The 21,033-nt window shown below is 37.8% G+C and overlaps 6 protein-coding genes, 1 non-coding gene and 1 pseudogene across 8 annotated transcripts; 5 read left to right on the top strand and 3 right to left on the bottom strand.

The window, feature by feature from the left end:
• Window positions 1-3: 3 nt before the first annotated feature.
• On the top strand, window positions 4-2,566 carry LOC104765394 (uncharacterized). Its single transcript, XM_010489091.3, has 7 exons — window positions 4-722; window positions 851-986; window positions 1,137-1,218; window positions 1,408-1,583; window positions 1,665-1,802; window positions 1,910-2,049; window positions 2,178-2,566. Exons 1-7 carry the CDS (start codon window positions 605-607, stop codon window positions 2,414-2,416), a joined length of 1,029 nt encoding a protein of 342 aa, XP_010487393.2. The 5' UTR covers window positions 4-604; the 3' UTR covers window positions 2,417-2,566.
• Window positions 2,567-2,790: 224 nt separating this feature from the next.
• On the top strand, window positions 2,791-3,976 carry LOC104765389 (putative histone H2A variant 3). Its single transcript, XM_010489083.3, has 2 exons — window positions 2,791-2,999; window positions 3,446-3,976. The coding sequence occupies exons 1-2, from the start codon at window positions 2,892-2,894 to the stop codon at window positions 3,740-3,742; spliced, it is 405 nt and encodes a 134-aa protein (XP_010487385.2). The 5' UTR covers window positions 2,791-2,891; the 3' UTR covers window positions 3,743-3,976.
• Window positions 3,957-7,376, bottom strand: LOC147920280 (protein ANTI-SILENCING 1-like; annotated as a pseudogene). Its single transcript, XR_015590849.1, has 10 exons — window positions 6,788-7,376; window positions 6,502-6,684; window positions 6,132-6,409; window positions 5,906-5,932; window positions 5,498-5,590; window positions 5,057-5,135; window positions 4,863-4,953; window positions 4,638-4,740; window positions 4,407-4,523; window positions 3,957-4,313 (listed from the first exon to the last, which is right to left on the bottom strand). The product of XR_015590849.1 is annotated as a protein ANTI-SILENCING 1-like (transcript).
• Window positions 7,377-9,013: 1,637 nt separating this feature from the next.
• LOC104767533 (pentatricopeptide repeat-containing protein At3g15590, mitochondrial) lies at window positions 9,014-11,993 on the top strand. Its single transcript, XM_087501434.1, has 4 exons — window positions 9,014-9,197; window positions 9,303-9,369; window positions 9,493-10,078; window positions 10,175-11,993. Exons 2-4 carry the CDS (start codon window positions 9,341-9,343, stop codon window positions 11,423-11,425), a joined length of 1,866 nt encoding a protein of 621 aa, XP_087357560.1. The 5' UTR covers window positions 9,014-9,197; window positions 9,303-9,340; the 3' UTR covers window positions 11,426-11,993.
• Window positions 11,994-12,520: 527 nt separating this feature from the next.
• On the bottom strand, window positions 12,521-12,593 carry TRNAF-GAA (transfer RNA phenylalanine (anticodon GAA)). The gene has a single exon. It is a non-coding gene; the product is annotated as a tRNA-Phe (tRNA).
• LOC104765388 (autophagy-related protein 8i) lies at window positions 12,584-13,803 on the top strand. Its single transcript, XM_010489082.3, has 5 exons — window positions 12,584-12,801; window positions 12,915-12,970; window positions 13,077-13,129; window positions 13,341-13,459; window positions 13,556-13,803. The coding sequence occupies exons 1-5, from the start codon at window positions 12,771-12,773 to the stop codon at window positions 13,642-13,644; spliced, it is 348 nt and encodes a 115-aa protein (XP_010487384.1). The 5' UTR covers window positions 12,584-12,770; the 3' UTR covers window positions 13,645-13,803.
• Window positions 13,804-15,599: 1,796 nt separating this feature from the next.
• On the top strand, window positions 15,600-17,518 carry LOC104765387 (root phototropism protein 3). Its single transcript, XM_010489081.3, has 2 exons — window positions 15,600-16,733; window positions 16,809-17,518. Exons 1-2 carry the CDS (start codon window positions 15,960-15,962, stop codon window positions 17,391-17,393), a joined length of 1,359 nt encoding a protein of 452 aa, XP_010487383.1. The 5' UTR covers window positions 15,600-15,959; the 3' UTR covers window positions 17,394-17,518.
• Window positions 17,373-20,682, bottom strand: LOC104765386 (uncharacterized). Its single transcript, XM_010489080.3, has 7 exons — window positions 20,195-20,682; window positions 19,814-19,929; window positions 19,601-19,719; window positions 19,346-19,508; window positions 19,059-19,267; window positions 18,663-18,981; window positions 17,373-18,586 (listed from the first exon to the last, which is right to left on the bottom strand). The coding sequence occupies exons 1-7, from the start codon at window positions 20,351-20,353 to the stop codon at window positions 17,560-17,562; spliced, it is 2,112 nt and encodes a 703-aa protein (XP_010487382.1). The 5' UTR covers window positions 20,354-20,682; the 3' UTR covers window positions 17,373-17,559.
• Window positions 20,683-21,033: the final 351 nt, after the last annotated feature.

The following is a 21,033-nucleotide window of genomic DNA, read 5'->3' as shown; positions in this document are numbered from 1 at the left end:
TTTGGGACAGAGATCTAATTCGTAAACGTTATGAGCTAATTTTGTAAAGGATGAGAAAATATGGGAATGAAATTGGAAGAAGACAAAAAGAGAAATAGCTTCCTGAAATAGAAAATCTCTCGGACAGGCCAGCAGCGACCCCTTCTCCTCCTCCTACACTGACTGGGGTTGATTGGTTATATAACCAAAAAAAAAAAGCTTTGTTCTTCCCCACATTCTTGCACTTTGCTTCATCTTCGATTTGTCATTTTTTTTTTTTTTTTTTTTTTTTGTAATTTTCCTTTGTTTTTTTTTGTTTCTTTTGTAATTTTTCGGGAGGCAGCAATTATTCAACTGGAGCTTCCCTATCAAAAAAAAAAAAAAAAAAGAGTATAGATCGATCGGATTTTTAGATTTTCTCCGAATTCGATTTTTTTTGGGTGTTTTTGTGGGATTGAATCAATCTCGTGTTGTATCAGCTGTGGAATTTTAGAGCCAATTGTTCCGTTGAATCGATTCGATTAGAAGCTGCGATTTAAGTCTTTTTGTTGTTGGATCGATCAACTTAGGGTTCTTCTTCTTATTCGTGTGTGTGTGTGGTTTGTTAAGATTAGTAAAGGGGGAGATGGAGAAGAAGAAAGTGGCGACTCCTTTAGTGTGCCATGGTCATTCTAGACCTGTTGTGGAGTTGTTCTACAGTCCAATCACTCCTGATGGTTTCTTCCTCATCAGCGCCAGCAAAGGTATATCTATCTATCTAAATCCTCTAGATTTGCTATCGTAAGATCCAGAACTGAGCTAGTTGTTGTTGTTTTGGATTTTGTGAAAACATATTTTTCATGTGAGGTTTGATCATTGTTTTGATGAATAGATTCTCATCCAATGTTGAGAAATGGGGAAACTGGTGATTGGATTGGTACATTTGAAGGCCACAAAGGTGCTGTCTGGAGTTCTTGTCTCGATAACAATGCTTTGCGTGCTGCTTCCGCTTCCGCTGATTTCTCTGCGTAAGTCATTGACTTTATAGCAACTGTGTATTACTGTTGTTGTTGTTGATCTTGTTTATGCTTGAATTGGTTTGATTCTTTTGCTATGCTATTCATGATTTGATTAGTTTGGTCTATACATTTGACATCTACAATTTGGCTTATTTTTAGGAAACTTTGGGATGCTTTGACCGGGGATGTCCTGCATTCTTTTGAGCACAAGCATATTGTTCGAGCGTGCGCCTTCTCCCAGGTATATATAGTCTACTTCTTTCCTTGATTAAAGAATTTTCTGAACATAAGAGCTTTGGACTGTGTTGTCATGGTCTTGCTATATGTATCCCCTTCATTGTTCTTTTGTTCTGCTTAAGGAAATGTATTCTGTAAGAATCAGATAAGGTGGTATGTGGTGTCTGACATGGTTCTTTCTTTCTTTCTTCAGGATACGCAATTTCTACTCACAGGAGGATTTGAGAAAATTCTTCGTGTTTTCGACTTGAATCGCTTGGATGCACCTCCTACAGAGATTGATAAGTCTCCTGGTTCTATTAGAACAGTTACATGGCTTCACGGTGATCAAACTATATTAAGCTCTTGCACTGATATTGGTGGGGTCAGGTATGATGCATATATCTCTTGAATAAAAACAACATTCACGTGTTACCTAGAGAAAAACTCATTGTTTCTTCTCTTGAACAGGTTATGGGACGTGAGGAGTGGTAAAATTGTGCAAACATTAGAAACCAAGTCTCCTGTCACCAGTGCTGAAGTGAGTCAAGATGGACGGTATATAACAACTGCCGATGGGTCAACTGTTAAATTCTGGGATGCAAATCAGTAAGCTTCTCTCGTTTCAGGAAATTGGATTTATGTCTTCTCTTGAAATAACAATATCTTGCATTCTGCTCAAAGGCTTTATATCTTTTGTCTTTGGTAACATCCAGTTTTGGACTAGTGAAGAGTTACGACATGCCCTGCAATATCGAATCTGCATCGCTTGAGCCAAAATCTGGCAACAAATTCGTTGCTGGTGGTGAAGATATGTGGGTTAGACTATTTGATTTCCACACCGGAGAGGAGATTGGTGAGTGACTGAAAACTAAAAACACTTACATGACCTCAGTTTAAGCAGATTGACTGTGTAGTATGGTTGTCTTTAAAGTTTTTTTTTTTTGGTTTTGATGAGTCTTTTTTTTTCATCTGAACTTTAAGGATGCAACAAGGGACATCATGGTCCGGTACACTGCGTAAGGTTTGCACCAACAGGTGAATCTTATGCTTCAGGATCTGAAGATGGTACAATCAGAATCTGGCAGACTGGTCCTGTGAATCCTGAAGAGATCATCGAATCAAAGTCGAAACAGAATGTAGACGAGGTCACTCGTAAGATTGAAGGCTTTCACATTAACAAAGAAGGGAAAACCGCAGAGAAACAACCATCTGATGTCTAAAAAATATGGCTGCTTCTCTTTGTCTTCTTCTTACTGTATTTTTTTTTTTGCTTCCAGACTGAATGAGAGAAGATACGAAAAATTCAAACTAGTCTTTTAAGGAACACTGTCTGTCGTTCTTCATTTCAGTCAGAAAGATTCAAAGCAAAAGTTCTGATGTGGCTGATCATTTACGAATCTATGGGGTCTATTTAAAAACTAAAATAGTTAGGGCCAATTTGTTATATTTATTGATAAGACATGAGCTTTCGATGTGAGTGTGACCTTGACCTGGCTGACAAGTTGCAAACTTGCAATAAGCGCAGAAGCCGAGGGGTAATTAAGTCAATTTTACTCCCACATAAAGAAATAAATCCACTTGAAAGATCTCTTCTGCGTCTTGTCTTTCTTTATCTGCTACGTATCTTTTCTCTTTCCCCCTCTCTCTCTCTCTCTCAGTGAAAAGACTGATACTTTTTTTTTCTGGCGGGAAAAAATGACTGGAAAAGGAGCGAAAGGTCTGATAATGGGGAAACCCAGCGGCAACGACAAGGACAAGGACAAGAAGAAACCAATTACTCGCTCTTCTCGTGCTGGTCTTCAGGTATTTGTGATGTTTCTGAACCGTTTGTTACTGACGGATCTACTTGAGTTCCTGTATTCCTGAGCTTAGTTTATAGTAACATAGTCTATAGATCGATTTGTGTTTATATGTTTACACGAATATCTACTTTGGTCCTCTGTTTTGAGTTTTGACTATGTTTACATTGTGTAGGCCGTTGGGTAATAAAGTTATTTATCCATATTTAAGAATGAATCCTAAGGTCTTGGCAGCTTTAGAAGCTATCATGGGTTTTTTTTTGTTCCTTGAAATCTGCAATGCTTTTTAAAATGGTTGACTTCAAATCCTGCTGCTTTTATGAGTTTATAGACTTTCATGCTAGCTTGAGAAACAAATGTAGTATATTGTCAAATTCTTGCTGCTTTGATGAGTTTTGTAGATCTTAAAAACGGTTTGTGTGATGAGTCTTCTCTCTTTATTGTTTGCAGTTTCCAGTTGGGAGAATCCATAGACTGTTGAAAGGAAGGTCAACTGCTCATGGACGTGTTGGAGCGACCGCAGCGGTTTACACAGCCGCCATTTTGGAGTATCTGACTGCCGAAGTCTTGGAGCTGGCTGGTAACGCCAGCCAGGATCTGAAGGTGAAGCGTATCACACCAAGGCACTTGCAGCTTGCTATCCGTGGTGACGAGGAGCTCGATACTCTCATCAAAGGAACTATTGCTGGTGGTGGAGTCATTCCACACATTCACAAGTCTCTCATCAACAAATCGGGCAAAGAATAAGCCTTTTTGTTCTCTACCATATTCCCCATAATCCCTCTATCTTTTGTATCTCGGACCTCGTTTTGTAATAATAGTCGTGTTTATGTTATGACATTAGTAGAGAAACTCTTAGGATTGTTTGTTTGTTCAGGACCCATCTATGTGTGGGCTTGTTTCTCCTTCTGATTAATGTTTTGGGGTTTGTTCATATGAAACAGCCGTAAGAGAAAGCCAATGTAAGAAGAGATTGACCGATACCTAAATCTTTGCAAAGATGCATAACCCATCGTATTGTTTTTAGGGGCAACATAACCTTAGACTCTATGACATCAAAACCTGTCAAGTAGATCTTTATATGTACCCCTACCAAAATATTAGCATCAACCTGCTAGGTGAGTGTATAAGGTTACTGCCTAGTTGCCACCTAAATGACACAATGGGTTTACATCAGCTAGATTCCAAAAACTAAACCAAAACCAAGAAGTGTTCTTTTGTGCTGTTGTTAAGAGTAGGGATTTTTTGCACATTGTTCCTTTTCTTTGGTTCCTTGTTGGTTTATGCGTTTGAGGATGTCAATCTCCTTGGCTTGTATCTACAATTGGTGAAGAAAAAAAATATAAAGACCGGCAAGAGCACCAAAAAGATATGTTTTTAGTCTACTTTGAAAAGAGAAGAAAAAGCAGACCTCGGATAACTTCTTCCACGTCAATTCTGACTTTGCCTGTAGAGCGAGCCACTCATAGGCCATAGAGTCTACAGCGTGGTTGGGCTGCGTGCAGTGTGATGTTGAGACGGCCTTTCTCTTTTGGGAATAGGTTTAGAAAAACAAAATTGTGTGAGACAATGTTTTGTACTTGAGACTTTTTAGAGCGTTGAAACAACAAAAATATTTGACATGACTAATGCAACATCTTACCTTCTGAGTTGTCATCATAGATCTATCCAGCATGCTAAAATAGCTAGTAAAACTTCTACGTTTTCCAATTTCTACTGGGACATTTCTGCTACCCACTAGAGGTCTGCACAATGAATCATGTAAGAGAAAAGAAAGAAGAGTTTAATGAAGTTTTCACATATAAGGGTTTAATGAAGTTTTCACATATGTGGAGATATAGAAGATCAGAGAGTAGTAGCAAGTAACCTTTGGCCAGGTAACATCAGACACTCTTCAGTTAACCATGACAAGGCAGAATCAACTGCCTTTGTGGTTCCAAAAATCACAAGAGCCCTGCCTAATTGGGTAAATGCAGTTTAATTTGTTGCCATTGACAATTTTTTAAAAAACATTATGAGCTAACAAATAGCAAACAGGTAGGTGTAAATATACACATATACCACAATGTGGGGTAGACATGAGACTAGGAGGGATCATCTTAGCATCAACTCTTTCATTGAAAGCATGCCAACAAAGTTCCTAAATAGAACAAAAAGGAAAAGGGGAGTGTTATAATTTACAGGCTTTGTAGAATGATTGCTAATTCTGCGTGTCTTTGTAGATGGCATTGCATTGTCAACACCAACTAAGAATCAGAAAATATTGTACTTAAAAACAATTCTCGAAAATATGGCAACACATGTATAGACAACAGGTTTCCACTAAAAAATTGGCATTGAGTGAGATTCATAGGATGCTCTTATCTTGAATTAAACTGCACCTTTGGATCAACTACATACCCGTATTTCGGATCAAATAAACCTAGGTTCATGAGTTTTTATCACAAAACCAATTGATGATGAATGAAATGATGTCTTTTGTAAAATAGATTAGGATCATACCTCTACCTCCAAGGATGTGTATGATGGTTCCAGGTTCTCAATTAAGAGCACCCTACTTTCCTCTATAGCCGCCTTTAGTTCTTCCTCAAAAGGCTGGAATAAGGAATATAACAATCTTTTATGAAGAAATCATTAATCTTAAATGAAGCAATCATTGATCTTAAAATATTTCTTTTTTTTTCGAACCAGGACAAATTGTTGAACTAACTTCATCAAAAGTATTTCATTGTTTACGTGAACAGTAATATTTCCCATGGTCTGATTTCGTGTGATGAAAGCCAATATAACAAACATTGGCTATTGGAATGAATTGTTTCAAATTCTTCTTAAACTACAAAACATGATTGTAATGCAGCTAGCCTTAATAAAAGGGAAAACCTTGGTGGAGGGAGGCGTCAGAAAACTTACCAGTTTCTTGTACCAGCTGCTTTTCTTCTGTAAGGCAAGACAAAAAGAGAAAACAAAGTAACGTCACAAGTTAATACTATCCAATCTACAGTGAGAATAATTTTTTGCTATGCTCAAGAAAAGAAATAGTTCATTTCCCAAAAGTTGTGTACACGTTTCTGCTGTAAACTGTTAACATTTCTCTTAGCTAATCCACTAAAACAAGAAGGATGGAGATGGTACGTACGATGTTCTGATTTGGAGCTTTTTCTACAAGAGGAGGTAATTTTTTCATGAATTTCTTCTCTCCTAGTTGGGGGCCTGAGCCATCAGAATCATCTGTTTCTGGCGTGTTGAGTATAAGCTTCCTCTTCTTAGAAGCCTTAGCATCGACTGATGAACCTGAAGCATGTAACTCTCCAAATGCTCTGGTTTTGGTTATCGGACCTCTAGATCTGGTATCAGTATTGACATGAGGGTTCTTCTTCGCATGTACATGATCAGCACGTTCGTCTAGAAAAGAGACTTGCAAAATAAAGGTAAGTGTCAATCTGGTTTGTCCATTTCACAAGTATATATCAGATAAGAGGCCAGAACAGATAGAATAAGGGATCAACCTCTCTTTCCCGAGTTTGTTCTATTCGTCAGCTTTCCATCTCTGTTGTCTTCTTTTCCTAACTTTGTTGACCCCAAATCTGGATGAATAGATTTTACTGGAGAAGCCCTGGAACTGGCAGCTGCGCTTGAGGTTAGGCGCTTTACAGGCTGTTTGTCTCTTATCCTATTAAAGAATTTCTCCACTGCATTTATTAGAGACAGTAGAAAGTAAAAAAGAGCATCATTTAATACATATCCGAAGAGTGAGTTGAAGATAAAGGTTTGTAATTTGGTTCTACTCCAAACCTCCAATTCCAGCTATTGCATCTGCAAAGACGTTTGATAAAATTCTCAGCCTCGTATCGAAGGTGTTGGTCCAGGAGACGATCATGGGAAAATGTAAAATTGTATGCATATCGGAGGACCGTAGAAACCCAAACTGATATCTTACGTCTATAATATAAACATACCATCAATTTAGATGGCTATTTCAAACTAGTAAGAAGGAGATGAAAAGACAGCAAACTTACCACATCATTGATATTGGAAACCCCTTTTTCATCACCACAAGCCAGAAACAACTCATTCCATTTTGGCTCATACTTTCCCAAGAAGCGACGGATGTCAATAGGTCGAAAAAACCAAATGACCTTTACTTTCTTCTCACCTGCTGATGTCTCATACATGTTGACAAGCTTCCCGATTGAAGTCTCACATTGACCATGTACATAAAAATAAGCACAGTCGAAAAGCCGGTACTCGATGCCCTCATAGGTAAATGATTCATAGAACTGGACGTTACTATCTTTCCGTCTAACTCCTCTCCTAGCACCCCACTTAAAATCAGGGTCATCTTCTCCACCAGCAGCATTCAGTTGCAACATAGAGTAGTTATCCTGCTAAGATATATATTCCCAAACTGTAAAAATTAGAGAGAAGAAGATAAACAAAATAAGATACAACCAACGTAATACAAGAGAGTACTGTAAAATCATGGATACGTTCATCATGAAACCTCTAGAGTTTCGGACCTCAAAGGAAACTATGCAAGCACATGGCTAAAAATTATTCCTAACAAGGACAATATAAGGTATACATACATTGATTGAAGCATCAAAAAACCTTTACAAAATTGCCGAAGACAAAGTCCACAAAAGTAAACAAAGTCACATTAATTTCATCCTAGTAGTAAACCTAATTACTTTAATTAGCTTGAAAATTAACAGATTTGAAAGGTGATTACTGTATAATCAAAGCCAGTTTAAGAAGCAAACCACTAAATCTAAGCTACACAAATTTCCAAAAGCCTCAAAAACTTTGGAAACCCCCCCCCCCCTATATAGTGTTCGTTCGTAAGCTCTCCAAACAAAACCAAAAAAAAAAGCAACGAATGTTCATGAATGCAGCAGTGAACTCGAAATACAAGTGAGAATCTGCACAACACATCGTGGTTTTAGCACCGCTCATCAGAAATCCCACAACCGGAAAACACCTCGACGTGTTAACAGCGACGACGGAAAAAAAAAAAAAAAAAAAACTGTACGGACGTTGCTTCGGATACTTACAAAATCAGCTCATGACACCGTTTCTTAAAAATCAAAAAAAAAATAAAAAAGGAACGACGATTCGAAGAGAAGAGAGGAGAGGAGAAAGCTTTTACCTGAAAGCTGAGTCTCGTCGTCGATCCGTACAATCAATGCAGAGGCAGGACGAAGACGATGAGCTGTAGATGCTTCGAAACACGTGTAGACTAGAAAGAGACGCCGTACGATTTTAGGTCGCCGGTCGGAAGCGTTTCGCAGCGACGAGGGTTTCTGGAAGAAAAAAAAAAGTATGAGGAGTGAGGAAGCAGACGGTGGAAAGATGCTTCATGGAAATTTCTGGTATTAGCTTAATTACGAAGAATTAATTACTCTAATTGGCAAGTTTTTAACTCTTCTTGACTACTCTGATTGGTGTTTCAACTAGTATTACTTTAAAATTAAACACTTTATTTTTTTTTTTAACTTATTAAATCCTTTTACATGTCACAATTAACTTAAACCCATTTCCCTATTAAGGCTATATTACCGTAGCTGTAAAATATAGGCAGCTGTCATTTCAGGTTATTACTAGTATTCTTTTTATTTTATTTTTATTTTTAACCCCTCTTAACTTTTTTTGATAATTTGTTTTGGGCCTTTTGGCAATGATTAAAAAACATTAATTCATAGAGTTTTCTTTTGTGCACCAAACATTCATACAAATTAAGCAAACTTCTTCTATAAAATTATGTAACCTTTTCAAAGACATAAATTCATACGAATGATCTATGTTGGAGTTTTAAAACATTAAAATTTCAACGAATGACATTTTATTATTATTGTCTCTCGCTCGGATGGTAAATATAAGCTAAGCTAAGCGATTGTTATATATTTAATTTACATGAATTTCAAACATTTTTTTGGACGTTTGAGATTGGCACCAAAGAGAAACATCCCCCTTTGTGTATTGAAATTGACAAATATACCCTTTAACCACTGACACTCACACGTTTGGGGAAAAAAAGAAAAAGAGTAGTGTTTCATTGGCACACGTATAAACCCTAGCAACCCTAGCAGAGGCCAGAGAGAGAGAGAGTCATTAAACCCTGAGAAAGCTTCTTTGTCGTCTAGTAAGCAAAAGGATCACACTTTTTTCTCCGGCGGAAAAAAAAAAAAAAACTCTCCTCGAAATTGTAAGTACTCGAGAAATGGGTTTTGATTTCTTTACGCCTTGATGTTCAATCATATCACTCTCGAATCTTATTGTGTTGTTGTTGTTGTTGTGTGTGCTTCTTCAGGATTCTGATCTCAATTGATTGAGGGAAGGAAGGAACTAATGTATTCGCTTTCGAGGGTTCTCCGAAGGTAACTGCTTTTTTCATTTGTTTTTAGAGTTCTTGAATTTACTGGAAAGCAAATTTTAGATCTTTCTACGGTTCATTTGGATTGAAAGTTTTTATTTTTTTCTTTGCTAATTGTGTATTTTAGGACTCGGAGTTATAACTTTGCATCCACTACTACATTTAGTGGCCCGGTTAGTAAATTAGAAGTATCAAGTTGTGACAAAGAAAGGGTCTTTAGATCAACTGGATTGATTTGTCATAAATCTCAAGGTTTAGTCAGACTCTATTCCACAAGAGATGTGTTTTCACGCTTCTTTGGCATCCATAAGCTTTCTTCTATAGCTGATGATGCTAAAGAAGACAAAGGAGATGAGGATGCTGCTGTAAGGGATGAGGATTTGTCTGGATTAGAGGAGGTGATTCCTGTTTCTGGGGATGTAACAGAGGGAGTTGTTGTTGATGTTGATTCTTTATCCGAGTCTGAGCTTGGTGGTACTGATGTTGATGATGCGTCTGACAGTGGTCTTGGAATTGAAGTGGAGCATTCAAATGATGGGAAGACAACTAAGAAAAGAGTGAGCTCTGAGCTGTATGAATCTATTGTTGCCTATAAATCTGTGAAACATGTTCTTGAAAAATGGGTCAAAGAAGGTAAAGATTTGAGTCAAGCTGAGGTTTCTCTTGCTATACACAATCTGCGTAAACGCAGATCCTTTGCTATGGCTTTGCAGGTAGTATAAATTTTCTCATTTTCTACGTTGCCACATTGTTTATTGTCTTGTCTATCAACTCTCTTAATTTGTATGTCTTTGCTTTGGTTTTTACAGCTGTGGGAGTGGTTGCGAGCTAATAAGCAATTTGAGTTCACAGAGGCTAATTATGCTTCTCAACTGGATTTGGTGTCCAAAGTACATGGTCTACAAAAAGCCGAAAACTTTTTGAAGGATATTCCTGAATCTTTCAGGGGAGAAGTAGTTTACAGAACCCTGCTGGCTAATTGTGTGCTTAAGCACCATGTGAACAAAGCTGAAGATCTTTTTAGCAAAATGAGAGAACTAAAATTTCCAACAAGCGTGTTTGCTTGCAACCAGTTGCTTCTCCTCTACAGTATGCATGATAGGAAGAAGATAGCTGATGTTTTGTTACTCATGGAGAAAGAAAACATCAAGCCGAGTCGAGGTACCTATCAATTTTTAATCAATAGTAAAGGTTTAGCCGGGGACATAACTGGAATGGAGAAGATCGTGGAGACAATGAAGGAAGAAGGTATTGAGCTAGATCCAGAACTACAGTCTAGCCTGGCTAAGTACTACGTAAGAGCGGGGCGTAAAGAGCGAGCTCGAGAAGTTATGAAGGAAATAGAAGGGAAAGGCTTGAAACAAACTCCATGGGTGTGCCGTTCATTACTCCCTCTTTATGCAGACATAGGAGACACTGACAATGTGAGAAGATTGAGTAAGTTTGTCGATGAAAATCCGAGATATGATAATTGTATTTCTGCCATTAAAGCATGGGGAAAGCTGAAGGAAATCGAAGAAGCGGAGGCGGTGTTTGAGAGACTTGTGAAGAAGTACAACATTTTCCCTATGCTCCCGTATTTTGCCCTCATGGAGATATACACAAAGAACAAGATGCTAGCGAAAGGTAAAGATCTGGTTAAAAGAATGGGAAATGCAGGAATTAAGATTGGCCCTTCGACATGGCATGCGCTGGTGAAGCTCTACATCAAAGCGGGAGAAGTTGGGAAAGCTGAACTGATATTAAAGAGAGCGACAAAGGATAACAAGATGAGACCTATGTTCATTTCCTACATGGTGATTCTTGAGGAGTACGCAAAAAGAGGGGATGTTCATAACGCGGAGAAGGTTTTCCTGAGGATGAAAAGTGCAGGCTATGCAGCTCAGCTTATGCAGTATGAAACAGTTCTCATGGCTTATATAAACGCCAAAACTCCTGCTTATGGGATGATTCAGAGGATGAAGGCAGATAATGTGTTCCCGAATAAGACTCTTACTGCGAAACTGGCTCGTGTTAATCCATTTAGTAAGAGTCCAGTGTCTATTTTACTTGACGAATGATCGATCATAATCATCTTGTGTATTGAGCTGCCAAGTCTTTGTTCTGACTGCTGCTATTGCTAAGCTAGGAAATAAGAAGAAACAGAGTATTCATTTTCAGTCAAATCAGATTTCTCACTTTTGAGTTTTTCCTAGTCTCTTGTGGGTACAAGTGACATACTAAAAACACAAAGACTATGATAAGCTGCAGCAAGTGTATTTCAGAGGGAGGAAGAGTATTGAAAATACATGTAAGGCGAGGGCTTTGTGAGAAGTACCATTGTTGTTGTTAGATGAAACATGATCAACACTTATTTCTTTGATTTCTTCAGTAAGGCGAGGGCTTTGAGTTACAGGAAGCGTCGTGGCATTAGATCTCTTGGATTTTTGACTGAAGCTGAGCCATACTGAAATGGCGAGGATTACTATGAAGACTGCAAATAGAGCGATCACTATGATCTCCCACAGTTGAAGAGCGCCGTATCTCTTGGTTTGAGATTGTTTCAGCTTAGATGTCATATTTCAAAGAGACCTGTATGTACCTACAAAATTTGAATTGGTTTTTATCAATGTAATCAAAGTTACGGAACAATGAATCCAAACAAAAACATAGCAGATCAGGGGGAAGAAGAAGTAATAGAAGCTAATGGTGATGCTTGCAAAAATTTTTAACTATCAACAAGTTTGGCATGTTGCAATGGTGATCCACCATATTCCATGCTCTCTCCATCTCATGTCACCAAACAATAATCTTTGAGCAATCGACTTCTTTGAAATAATGGTCAAAATTACAAAACAAAACAATGTAGAAATGAGGTTAATCATATTGTGCTAGTGTTTTTTTTTGTCATTAATGTATATTGTTAACAAACAAGATATAGTTGTGGTAATGAAATTAAATTTTAATTATGAATATGTGCTGATATACAAAATGTAATTGTTGTTAAGAGACTGGATGGTTTTATTGTGGACAGATATATTTACAGAATCTGGGCCTATATGTTACGCAATAAAGCCCAAAACGCACATCTCTGATAGTAATTAAAATTGAACCGGGTAAGAAGTTGATTTGATATTAAACCGAACCGAATTTGAAATTTGGAAAGAAAAAGGAAATGCGGTGAGCGTGGATCGAACACGCGACCTTCAGATCTTCAGTCTGACGCTCTCCCAACTGAGCTATCCCCGCATTGTTGTTTAATAAAGTAAACTTAATTACTTAAACTATTTCCTCTATTTTCTACTTTAATTATCGGTGTTGACTTCGTCACCGCTTTGGGAAAGACGGAGACGAAAAAAAAAGAAAAACACAGACACAGACGACGAAGAAATCTACAACACGGTGGTCGTCGAATAATCGAAGAATATGAAATCGTTCAAGGAAGAATACACTTTGGGTACGTTACGTGCTCTCTCTCTTAAGATCAATCACCGTTTCGTGGTTTGATTGCAAAACGAATTAATCAATAATAACCTTATCTCATTTTTTTTTTTTTTTTTTTTTTTGCAGATGAGAGGCTCGCTGAGTCGCATGAGATTATCGCTAAGTATCCTACTCGGATTCCAGTAAGTCTTAATTCACCTCAAATCTTATTTCCTTTTTTCCAACTGTTTCTTCTGATCTATTCAGAGATGTTTTTTTTTTTTTTTTTGTCGGAACTCAATTTTGCAGGTGATTGCTGAGAAGTATTGCAAAACAGATCTGCCTGAAATCGAGAAAAAGAAGTAATAACCTTTCATCCTAAGTTATGTTTTTTATGATCATCCTGATGCTGATGAATTGTTTTATGAACCTATTTGAACCTGGTCTTAGTATCTCTGTACTAGTATTGCTTACTTATGTTCAAAATTAATTTCAAAGTGATCACTTTTGTATGAAGTAATGTTTTTTTGGGACTTGATGATCACAAGTGTGTGTGTCTTTCAATGTTTTAAGGTTTCTGGTTCCAAGAGATATGTCAGTAGGGCAATTCATATACATATTGGGTGCTAGATTGCATTTGTCTCCTGGTAAAGCCTTGTTCGTGTTCGTGAACAACACTCTGCCTCAAACAGGTGAGTGTTTCTTCTTCTTCTGCTACTGGGGTTTTTGCTTCTCTAGGCTTTCTAGGTATAATTGTTTTAATGTTTTCTGTTTTTCTTTCGATGTAGCTGCTCTTATGGACTCGGTCTATGAATCTTACAAAGACGAAGATGGGTTTGTTTACATGTGCTATAGCAGTGAGAAAACATTCGGTTGAACCAAACCATGTTAGTGTGTACAAATACTTCAACATAAGCTGTTTACTTCATCAAAAAGACACATACACTTGTAAGCTTATATGACTATTTGTTATACTTTGTTCATCTGTGTAAATGTTTCTAGTACAATCTCAATTCCAGCTTGTGTTTCCCCAAAATTTGCTCTTTGTCGTTATTTGTTCATCAGGTACAAACATAAGAATTTCTATTTTGGCATTGAAAGGTGAAATACTAAGAGATGCTTTATGAAAAAAATATGAACTAAAATAGGAACAAGATAGAGAAAACTTTTTGAATCCAGCGTTGCTTTGCACCTTTCAAATGGCAAAAGGCAGAGAATTTTGGTGACAAATTCCAAAACCAAGGATAGATTTTCAATGTTTCAACATGGGTGCCTGAAGTTTACGAAACCATGGTCAACCAGTCTGTCTCTAAAAGACAGAGGTCTCTGCACCATCAACTGATGACCAGCCTATGTCTTGTGAATCCAATGACTATGAAGAAGATCATTCTAATAGATTGATGCTCTTTTTTTGTCCTTTTAAACTACACAATCTTAAGGGATACAAAGGAAGCAATGCAGACATCTTGAAAACTCGAGTTGATCTATCTACTTTATCTAGGGCTATTGATTTCATGGGCAATGGATTTCATGCTATTGTACACAATTGCCCAGGAAGGCTCTATTGTATGCAGCCATTTCCCCTTTTATTTACCATCAACACTCTGTGTCAGCAGGAAATCCACATTTTTACGACTTCGTATTACATATGAACACAAGTGTAATCAATTAAGCTTCTCATCAGTTTGTGTAAAAGGTAAATCAAAACCCAAAGAACAGCCAAGCCCATAACTGTGTGTAGGTCTCTAGTTAGCTAACCGGTTGGTATGACATCACACTCGTGATGTGATGTGTGTATGAATGTGCAATGGGACCAAAAAGAAAGGCTAGAGAGAATCTTATTTTTGGCATGTACGTATGGTTGTGATAAGACAAGCGGCATGGTCACGATTATTCTAAAACGGGACCATTCGTTGTCGTTTCATCTACAAAACCACATGGAGAGAAGGATATTACAAAAGAAGGAAACAGAGAGACTACGATTCATTTGTCTTTTCCAAAGTACGCTTTCTTTTAGCTATATACATAGAAGCATATATCTAGTTGGGTTTTTTTTTTACAGTCAAAATCATACTCATGAATGTACCTTTGTGAGTTCGTGTGTTATTAAGTTGTTAAAATGTTTCCATATATACAAAACAGTTGCAGTTTGGCAATTCTTGTTTAGACCAAAAACCAACGATAATGTTGAAGTTCACTGTCGAAGAGAAAAAAAACTTAATTATACTGTAAAAATCGTTTATTGTATTGTATTGGATCTAGCAATTAAATGATAGCACAAGAAAACAAATACCATTTAGCATCTCAGAGTAAGACAAGGACACGACTATGCATTAATTTCATTCCCTTTGTCATATATAAGGTGAATTATCTCTATTAAGTTGTTTTTAGTGTATGAGGCAACTCAAGATGATTTGTCTTCATCCTACTCTTATCGCTATCTTCTTCCTCCACAGCCTCTCAATCCTCTTTAACATTAGGATCATGCGTTTCATCTCTCAATAAAACCGCGTGTAGCATATATTAAGAATTTAAGATCCACATAAATCTATCTATTACTACATATACAGCTACAACTAGTAGTATAACGTAAAATATATGGTACAGAAAGTTTGAATTTTAATTAATTGACATTAAACTCTCTAAACATATGCATACATATTTGTATATTCCATATGACTCTAGTAGTTCGATCAACGAGTTCATTATGAGATCAACGGATTTTGCATCGAAAAATCGAAAGACCTATCTATATATATATATATATATATATATATATAAAACTAAATCCGAAATTGGAATAAATTTCCTATGTAGTCAATTCTATGAACTACATAATTTTGCTGTAATAAAAAAAACTAAAATCCTTTTTTTTTTATCTAAATGATTGTCGGTCACAAACTCACAATATATTAGGCAGCTACAATGTGTATTCACAAATCTTCACGAAAATGAAATCTTATTTAATATGTTTCTTACTATTAGAAAATGAAAAATTAATTTCCATTTTTTTTTCTTAAAATTGCAAAACTGTTTGATAAAAACAAGAAAACTTTTTGGAATTTGTGGAATCATGATTATGTTCTCTCTGATGAGCGTTTCGAGCAAAAACCATAAGCAAACCTAAGATAACCATAACTTTGCTTTCTATAGTTATCTTCTACTACAACTACACATCGTCGAGCTCACAAAATGAAGAAAACTTCTCCGCAGGAACTTGTCACCATCTACGGCAATCACCAAGAAACCTTCACCGGAGATAATATGGACTACTACTCTTACTTCGACGACTCATGTATCCAAGACATGAACTACTTCGTCAAAACCATTGCCGGAATCAAATCCAAAGGAATCAGACCAGACCTCATTGGTTCCATCATCGCTCACTACGCTTCCAAGTGGCTCCCTGACCTCTCCGGCAATGTCTCCGCCATTATCTCCACCTCCGTCGAATCCAAAAACCACCCTTTTGACACACAACAACCAGAGAGCGTCACGGCGTCTGTGATGAAGAAACGTTTCTTCGTGGAAACCCTAATCGGAATCCTCCCGCCGGAGAAAGACTCTGTTCCTTGCAATTTCCTCCTCCGTCTCCTAAGGACGGCGAAAATGGTCGGAGCTAATCCGAATTACTTGAATGAGATTGAAACCAGAGTATCTTGGCAGCTCGACCAAGCTTCGCTTAAGGAGCTTATGATACCTTCCTTCAGCTACACGTCAGGCACGTTGCTTGACGTTGACCTTGTGACGCGTCTTGTCAAAAGATTCACAGGATTGGATAGTGAAGGTGTTAAAACTGGTGCTGCTCTTGTTAAAGTGGCCAAGCTTGTTGACTCTTACCTCGCTGAAGCCGCCGTTGACAGTGGTTTGACTCTACCGGAGTTTATCTCCTTAATCGAAGCTCTTCCTAGCCATGCTCGTACCACAGAGGATGGCTTGTACCGCGCCATTGATACATATCTCAAGGTCATAAAGGTTTAAACTTCAGATTCAACTCAACTGAAAAGTAAGACTCAATTCAAGATTTGAATTCAATTGCAGGCACATCCTCAGGTGTTGAAGCAAGAAAGGAAAGAACTTTGTAGACTTATTGATAGCAGAAAGCTATCACCGGAAGCAGCTCTCCACGCAGCTCAGAATGATCGTTTACCGGTGAGAGCAATCATCAGAGTCTTGTTCACTGAACAGACAAAGCTAAGTCGTCACATTGACTGGAATGGTAGCTCAATAAGTAGCACAACGAGGAGTCCAACAAACCCTTCTGGTTCACATTACTTCGAAGGAGGTGCTGCAGCACGGTGCTTGTCTAAACGTGAGATAAATGTTCAACAAACAGAGATAAGAAGGCTGAGAGAGGACGTTGCGAGGCTGCAGAGCGAGTGCAGTTCAATGCATTTGCAGCTGGAGAGGCTTATGGAGAAGAAGAGTAGTAGTGGGAGTAAAGGGTTTTTCAGGTGGAAGAGGCTCGGGTTAGTGCCGTCAATTAGAGGAAGTGTTAGTGTTGAAAAGGGTGAGGAAGAATCAGGTGATAATGAAGGATTTGAGCCTCGGACTCCTGGGAATATGAAGACAAGGCTTGTCAAAGGAAGAACAACACCTTCAAGGTGGAGAAAATCTATGTCTTAAATCTTGCATTAATGAAAACAATACAACAAGAAGCTGTTATTACACATGGAGGAGCAACAATGGGGAAGTCTTTTTTATATATACACAACAATGAATAAACCAACTTGATCACAATACTAAACAAATGCATATATGTAGAGTGGGAGTGTATCGATGAAAGCACTCTTTAGAATTTGACAGCTCGTTTGATTGTTTGGAGAGATGACTTGATGAAGTTGTTCTTGACAAGATATTCGCTCTCATCATCGTTCCCTGAAACCACTGGCTTCTTCCTGATGCAGTCAATTCCCTTTTTCATTCCGAAGAGGAGCGATGGAGATGATGGAATCCTTCTGAAAGCTCTAGCGCTCTCTGATCTCTTCACCACTTTGTCTCTGCCACTCTTCTCTGGTGTGTTCTTCAAATCAAAACTCATTCTGCTTCTACGAGAACTTTCAGTTTTTGTCGTCTTCTCAGCCTGCAACTTCAAGTCCACTTCTTCTTCATCAACCTTTTCAAGCATAGGGAACTTTTGGTCCAGTTTCTCTATCATTTCATCAATCTTCTTGTTGCTTCCTTCGGTTTGAAGATCACCACATGGATCGTTTTTGCTGTTGTTCTCCAGTAAAATATGAAGCCAGTTCTCAACATTTCCTTTCCCTCGCTCAATCCTGCTTTCCTCATCTTCCTCAATCTCTGGTGCCTTGAAAACATGGAATGCTCTGAAGCTTCTGCTGCCTCTCTTCCTTTCTTCTACATCCAGCTTTTCTTCAACTGGTTCATTATCTTCTAAAGCGACAAGAGACTTCACAGATACCTCTGGATTCTTCTGTTCCTCTTCCACCTCCTCTATTTCCCCATGCTTCTGAGTTTCAGCCTCAGAAGCTGCTGCTTTATGCTCTTCCTCAAAGTATACCCTTAACTCCTTGTGTGACGAAACTTCTTCACTTGTTCCTGGAAGATACAAAGAAAGCTTCCTGTCTCTATCGTCCAGCAACAGGTCATCATCTTCATCTTTCAACAAGAGCCTAGATCTTTTCCTTGCTTTCTCCAATTCAGGCCTCGCTTGATTCTCCAGCTCCTCTCTTTCTTTATACTTCTTGTGAAGTTCTTTCTCTGAACCATCACAAATAGCCTTTTGAGCCTCTAGCCTTGCCATAAGGGCACTACTCGCTGCCTGGTTTAGTCTCACTTGTTCTTTATACACAACACTCCTACAAACAAACCAACAAGCCACATTAAACAACCTTATAAAGTTATATTTACTGTTGTATAGAGAAAATATCTTACTGGTGCATAGCATCACGGATCATCTTCTCAAGTGTATTCCTGTACGAGCATTGAGCTTCTGCCAATCTCCTGCACTTTTCAGCTCTTCTTCTTCGCTTGACCAGCTCGTTCTCTAGCTCCTGAATGGTAAGCCGCTCTTCATTGTTCTTTATTGTCAAATCATTTGCTTCATCATCTAACTTTTTCATCTCGGCACTCATATTCTGTGATTCCTCTCGGTGTCTCAGTGAGTCTCTCGCAGCAGCAATGGCTTGATACGGATTTTTCTTCAAGTCTGGGGTCTCATTCTCTTTGGTTGCACTAAATCTCATCTTCCTTGCTGCAACATATATATAGTTGATTCAATACATCAGTAGATAAATAAACGAAAAGCCTGAGTAGTAGTTAGTTACTAACCAGTTGTTTGACGATTGTAATCAAGCGATCTCAAGACTAATGAAGGGTCATAAGGATCTCTTCTAGAAACAACAACTGCAGCTGAGGCAAGCCCAAACTTCTCCTTTGATTCAACAAAATGTTGCGGGAAATGGTGTGAATCAACCGTTTGTGAACCGTTGAGTTCCTCACATTCGCCTTCTTGGAACAAGAATGAGAATGCTCTCCTCCTAATTACATTTGCATTTGATTAAGATGTTTGTCCATCAAAGAGATAGATTGTGGTAATTTGGTTGTTATTTTATTACCTGAAATCAGAACTAGAAGCAGCAAAAATGGACAAGAACTGATTAACAGAAATCCCCACTTGAAGATCCCACCATGGTACAAGGAACTCAAGTTTGTCCTTCTTGTTCTTGCGTGCCTGCCATTGAACTACCCTTAAGTTGCTTGGTACTGTTAAACCTCCTCCTACAAAAATACAATTTAATCAATCAGGCAACAAAGAAACTCAAAAAACAAAAAAAAAACAAGGGAGATGTCGTCTCTGTATAAGTAAGTACTTGAGCAAGGGAACCAATGATCAAAACCCCAAGCAAGAGGAGAAGCTGAATCAGCGTGGAAGTAAAGAACATTCCCATATGGATCAATCCGAATAACAGCTGGATCAAACCCAGCATTTCTGCAAACAAAACACAACATCATAAGAATCTGTGAAAATTGACTACTACAAGTGCTGTTGTTAAAAAGTGTGATGAGAATAAGCTAATACATACCCTAGATGATTAAGTTGTTTCCAAAGGAGACTCAGGAAGATCTTAGGTTTTGCCGTTGGTCTCGCTTTCGGGTCAAGTACTGGAAACATCTCATCTACTTCTCTGCATCTCATACTCTTCACGACAAACAAACCAATTCCACATATAAGGTTTTTGTACTTGAAGAATAAAAAATACAGAATTGAGCAACCCGAGATTCCAATTATTCTAAAACCCCTAACTTTATGGTTCAATTATCCCGAATTTAGCAATCTTGGTCTGAGAATTGAGAAACCCTAGGTTCAAATTATTTATAAAAATCCTAACTTTATGGTTTCAATTATCCCCAAAGTTAGCAATCTCGATCTGGCTAATACGTGATTTGGGTCAAAAAAAAATTACCTCGTTCTGCTGAAGAAGGTAGGGAGTGAAAGTAAAAGGAGGACCATTTCTATACGGGAAAACGTCAAAATCGCGACAGATCTTAGCGTAAGCTCTCGGGTAGCCCTGAGCTTCCTCGATCACCAGATCTTCCTCCGTTATACCATATTCTTCCAACATCTTCACCGCCAGATCAAACTATCTCTCTCTCTCTCTAAGATTTTTTTGTGTGTTTGACTAAAAAGAGAAAGCAAAAACCTTTTGAGAGTTCTGTTTTAGTTCAGGCAAGAAGAAGTAGAAGATAAACAAAAATAAACTCAAACAACGGTCGGATTTTTCAGAGTTTAACGATGACCAAAACAGTCCTTTTTTTTTTAATTTATTTATTATTTTAATATTAAAAAGGAGTGCCACGTAGGCATAGAAACGGCCGTGTGGGACTGTAACGGCTATATATGCCACGTCGGACCCACGCTCCACCTCTTCTTCTTTGTTTTTTTAATTAATTTGGTTTGGTTTGGTTTGGTTGGGTCTCTCTTTATGATGACGTTGATGATCCTTTCTTGACAATTCTTGTGACTAAAAACTTTAATACTTTGTATGTTCTTACCTCGGATCTTTTTGAATTTTTAAAAATCTGAATCAAAAAGGAATAATGATTACAATTTTTCTTTTTTGGGGCTTTAACCAACTAATTAGCCGGTTAAGTTTGTGTGATTACATTGTTTACTTTAGTGAATTGATTACTTGACGAGTTGACTCACTCCATACACACACAAGTCAAGTGTAACGACAAAATATTTAATATATCAATGAAACTGATGCATGATTCTAAAATTTCAATAGCAATTTAGAATTTT

Source organism: Camelina sativa, chromosome 19 (genome assembly GCF_030686135.1).
Source record: "Camelina sativa cultivar CO46 ecotype springtype chromosome 19, ASM3068613v1".
Taxonomy (NCBI): domain Eukaryota; kingdom Viridiplantae; phylum Streptophyta; class Magnoliopsida; order Brassicales; family Brassicaceae; genus Camelina; species Camelina sativa.
The sequence above is the reverse complement of the archived record's forward strand: the minus strand, read 5'-3'. Positions and strand labels throughout refer to the sequence as shown.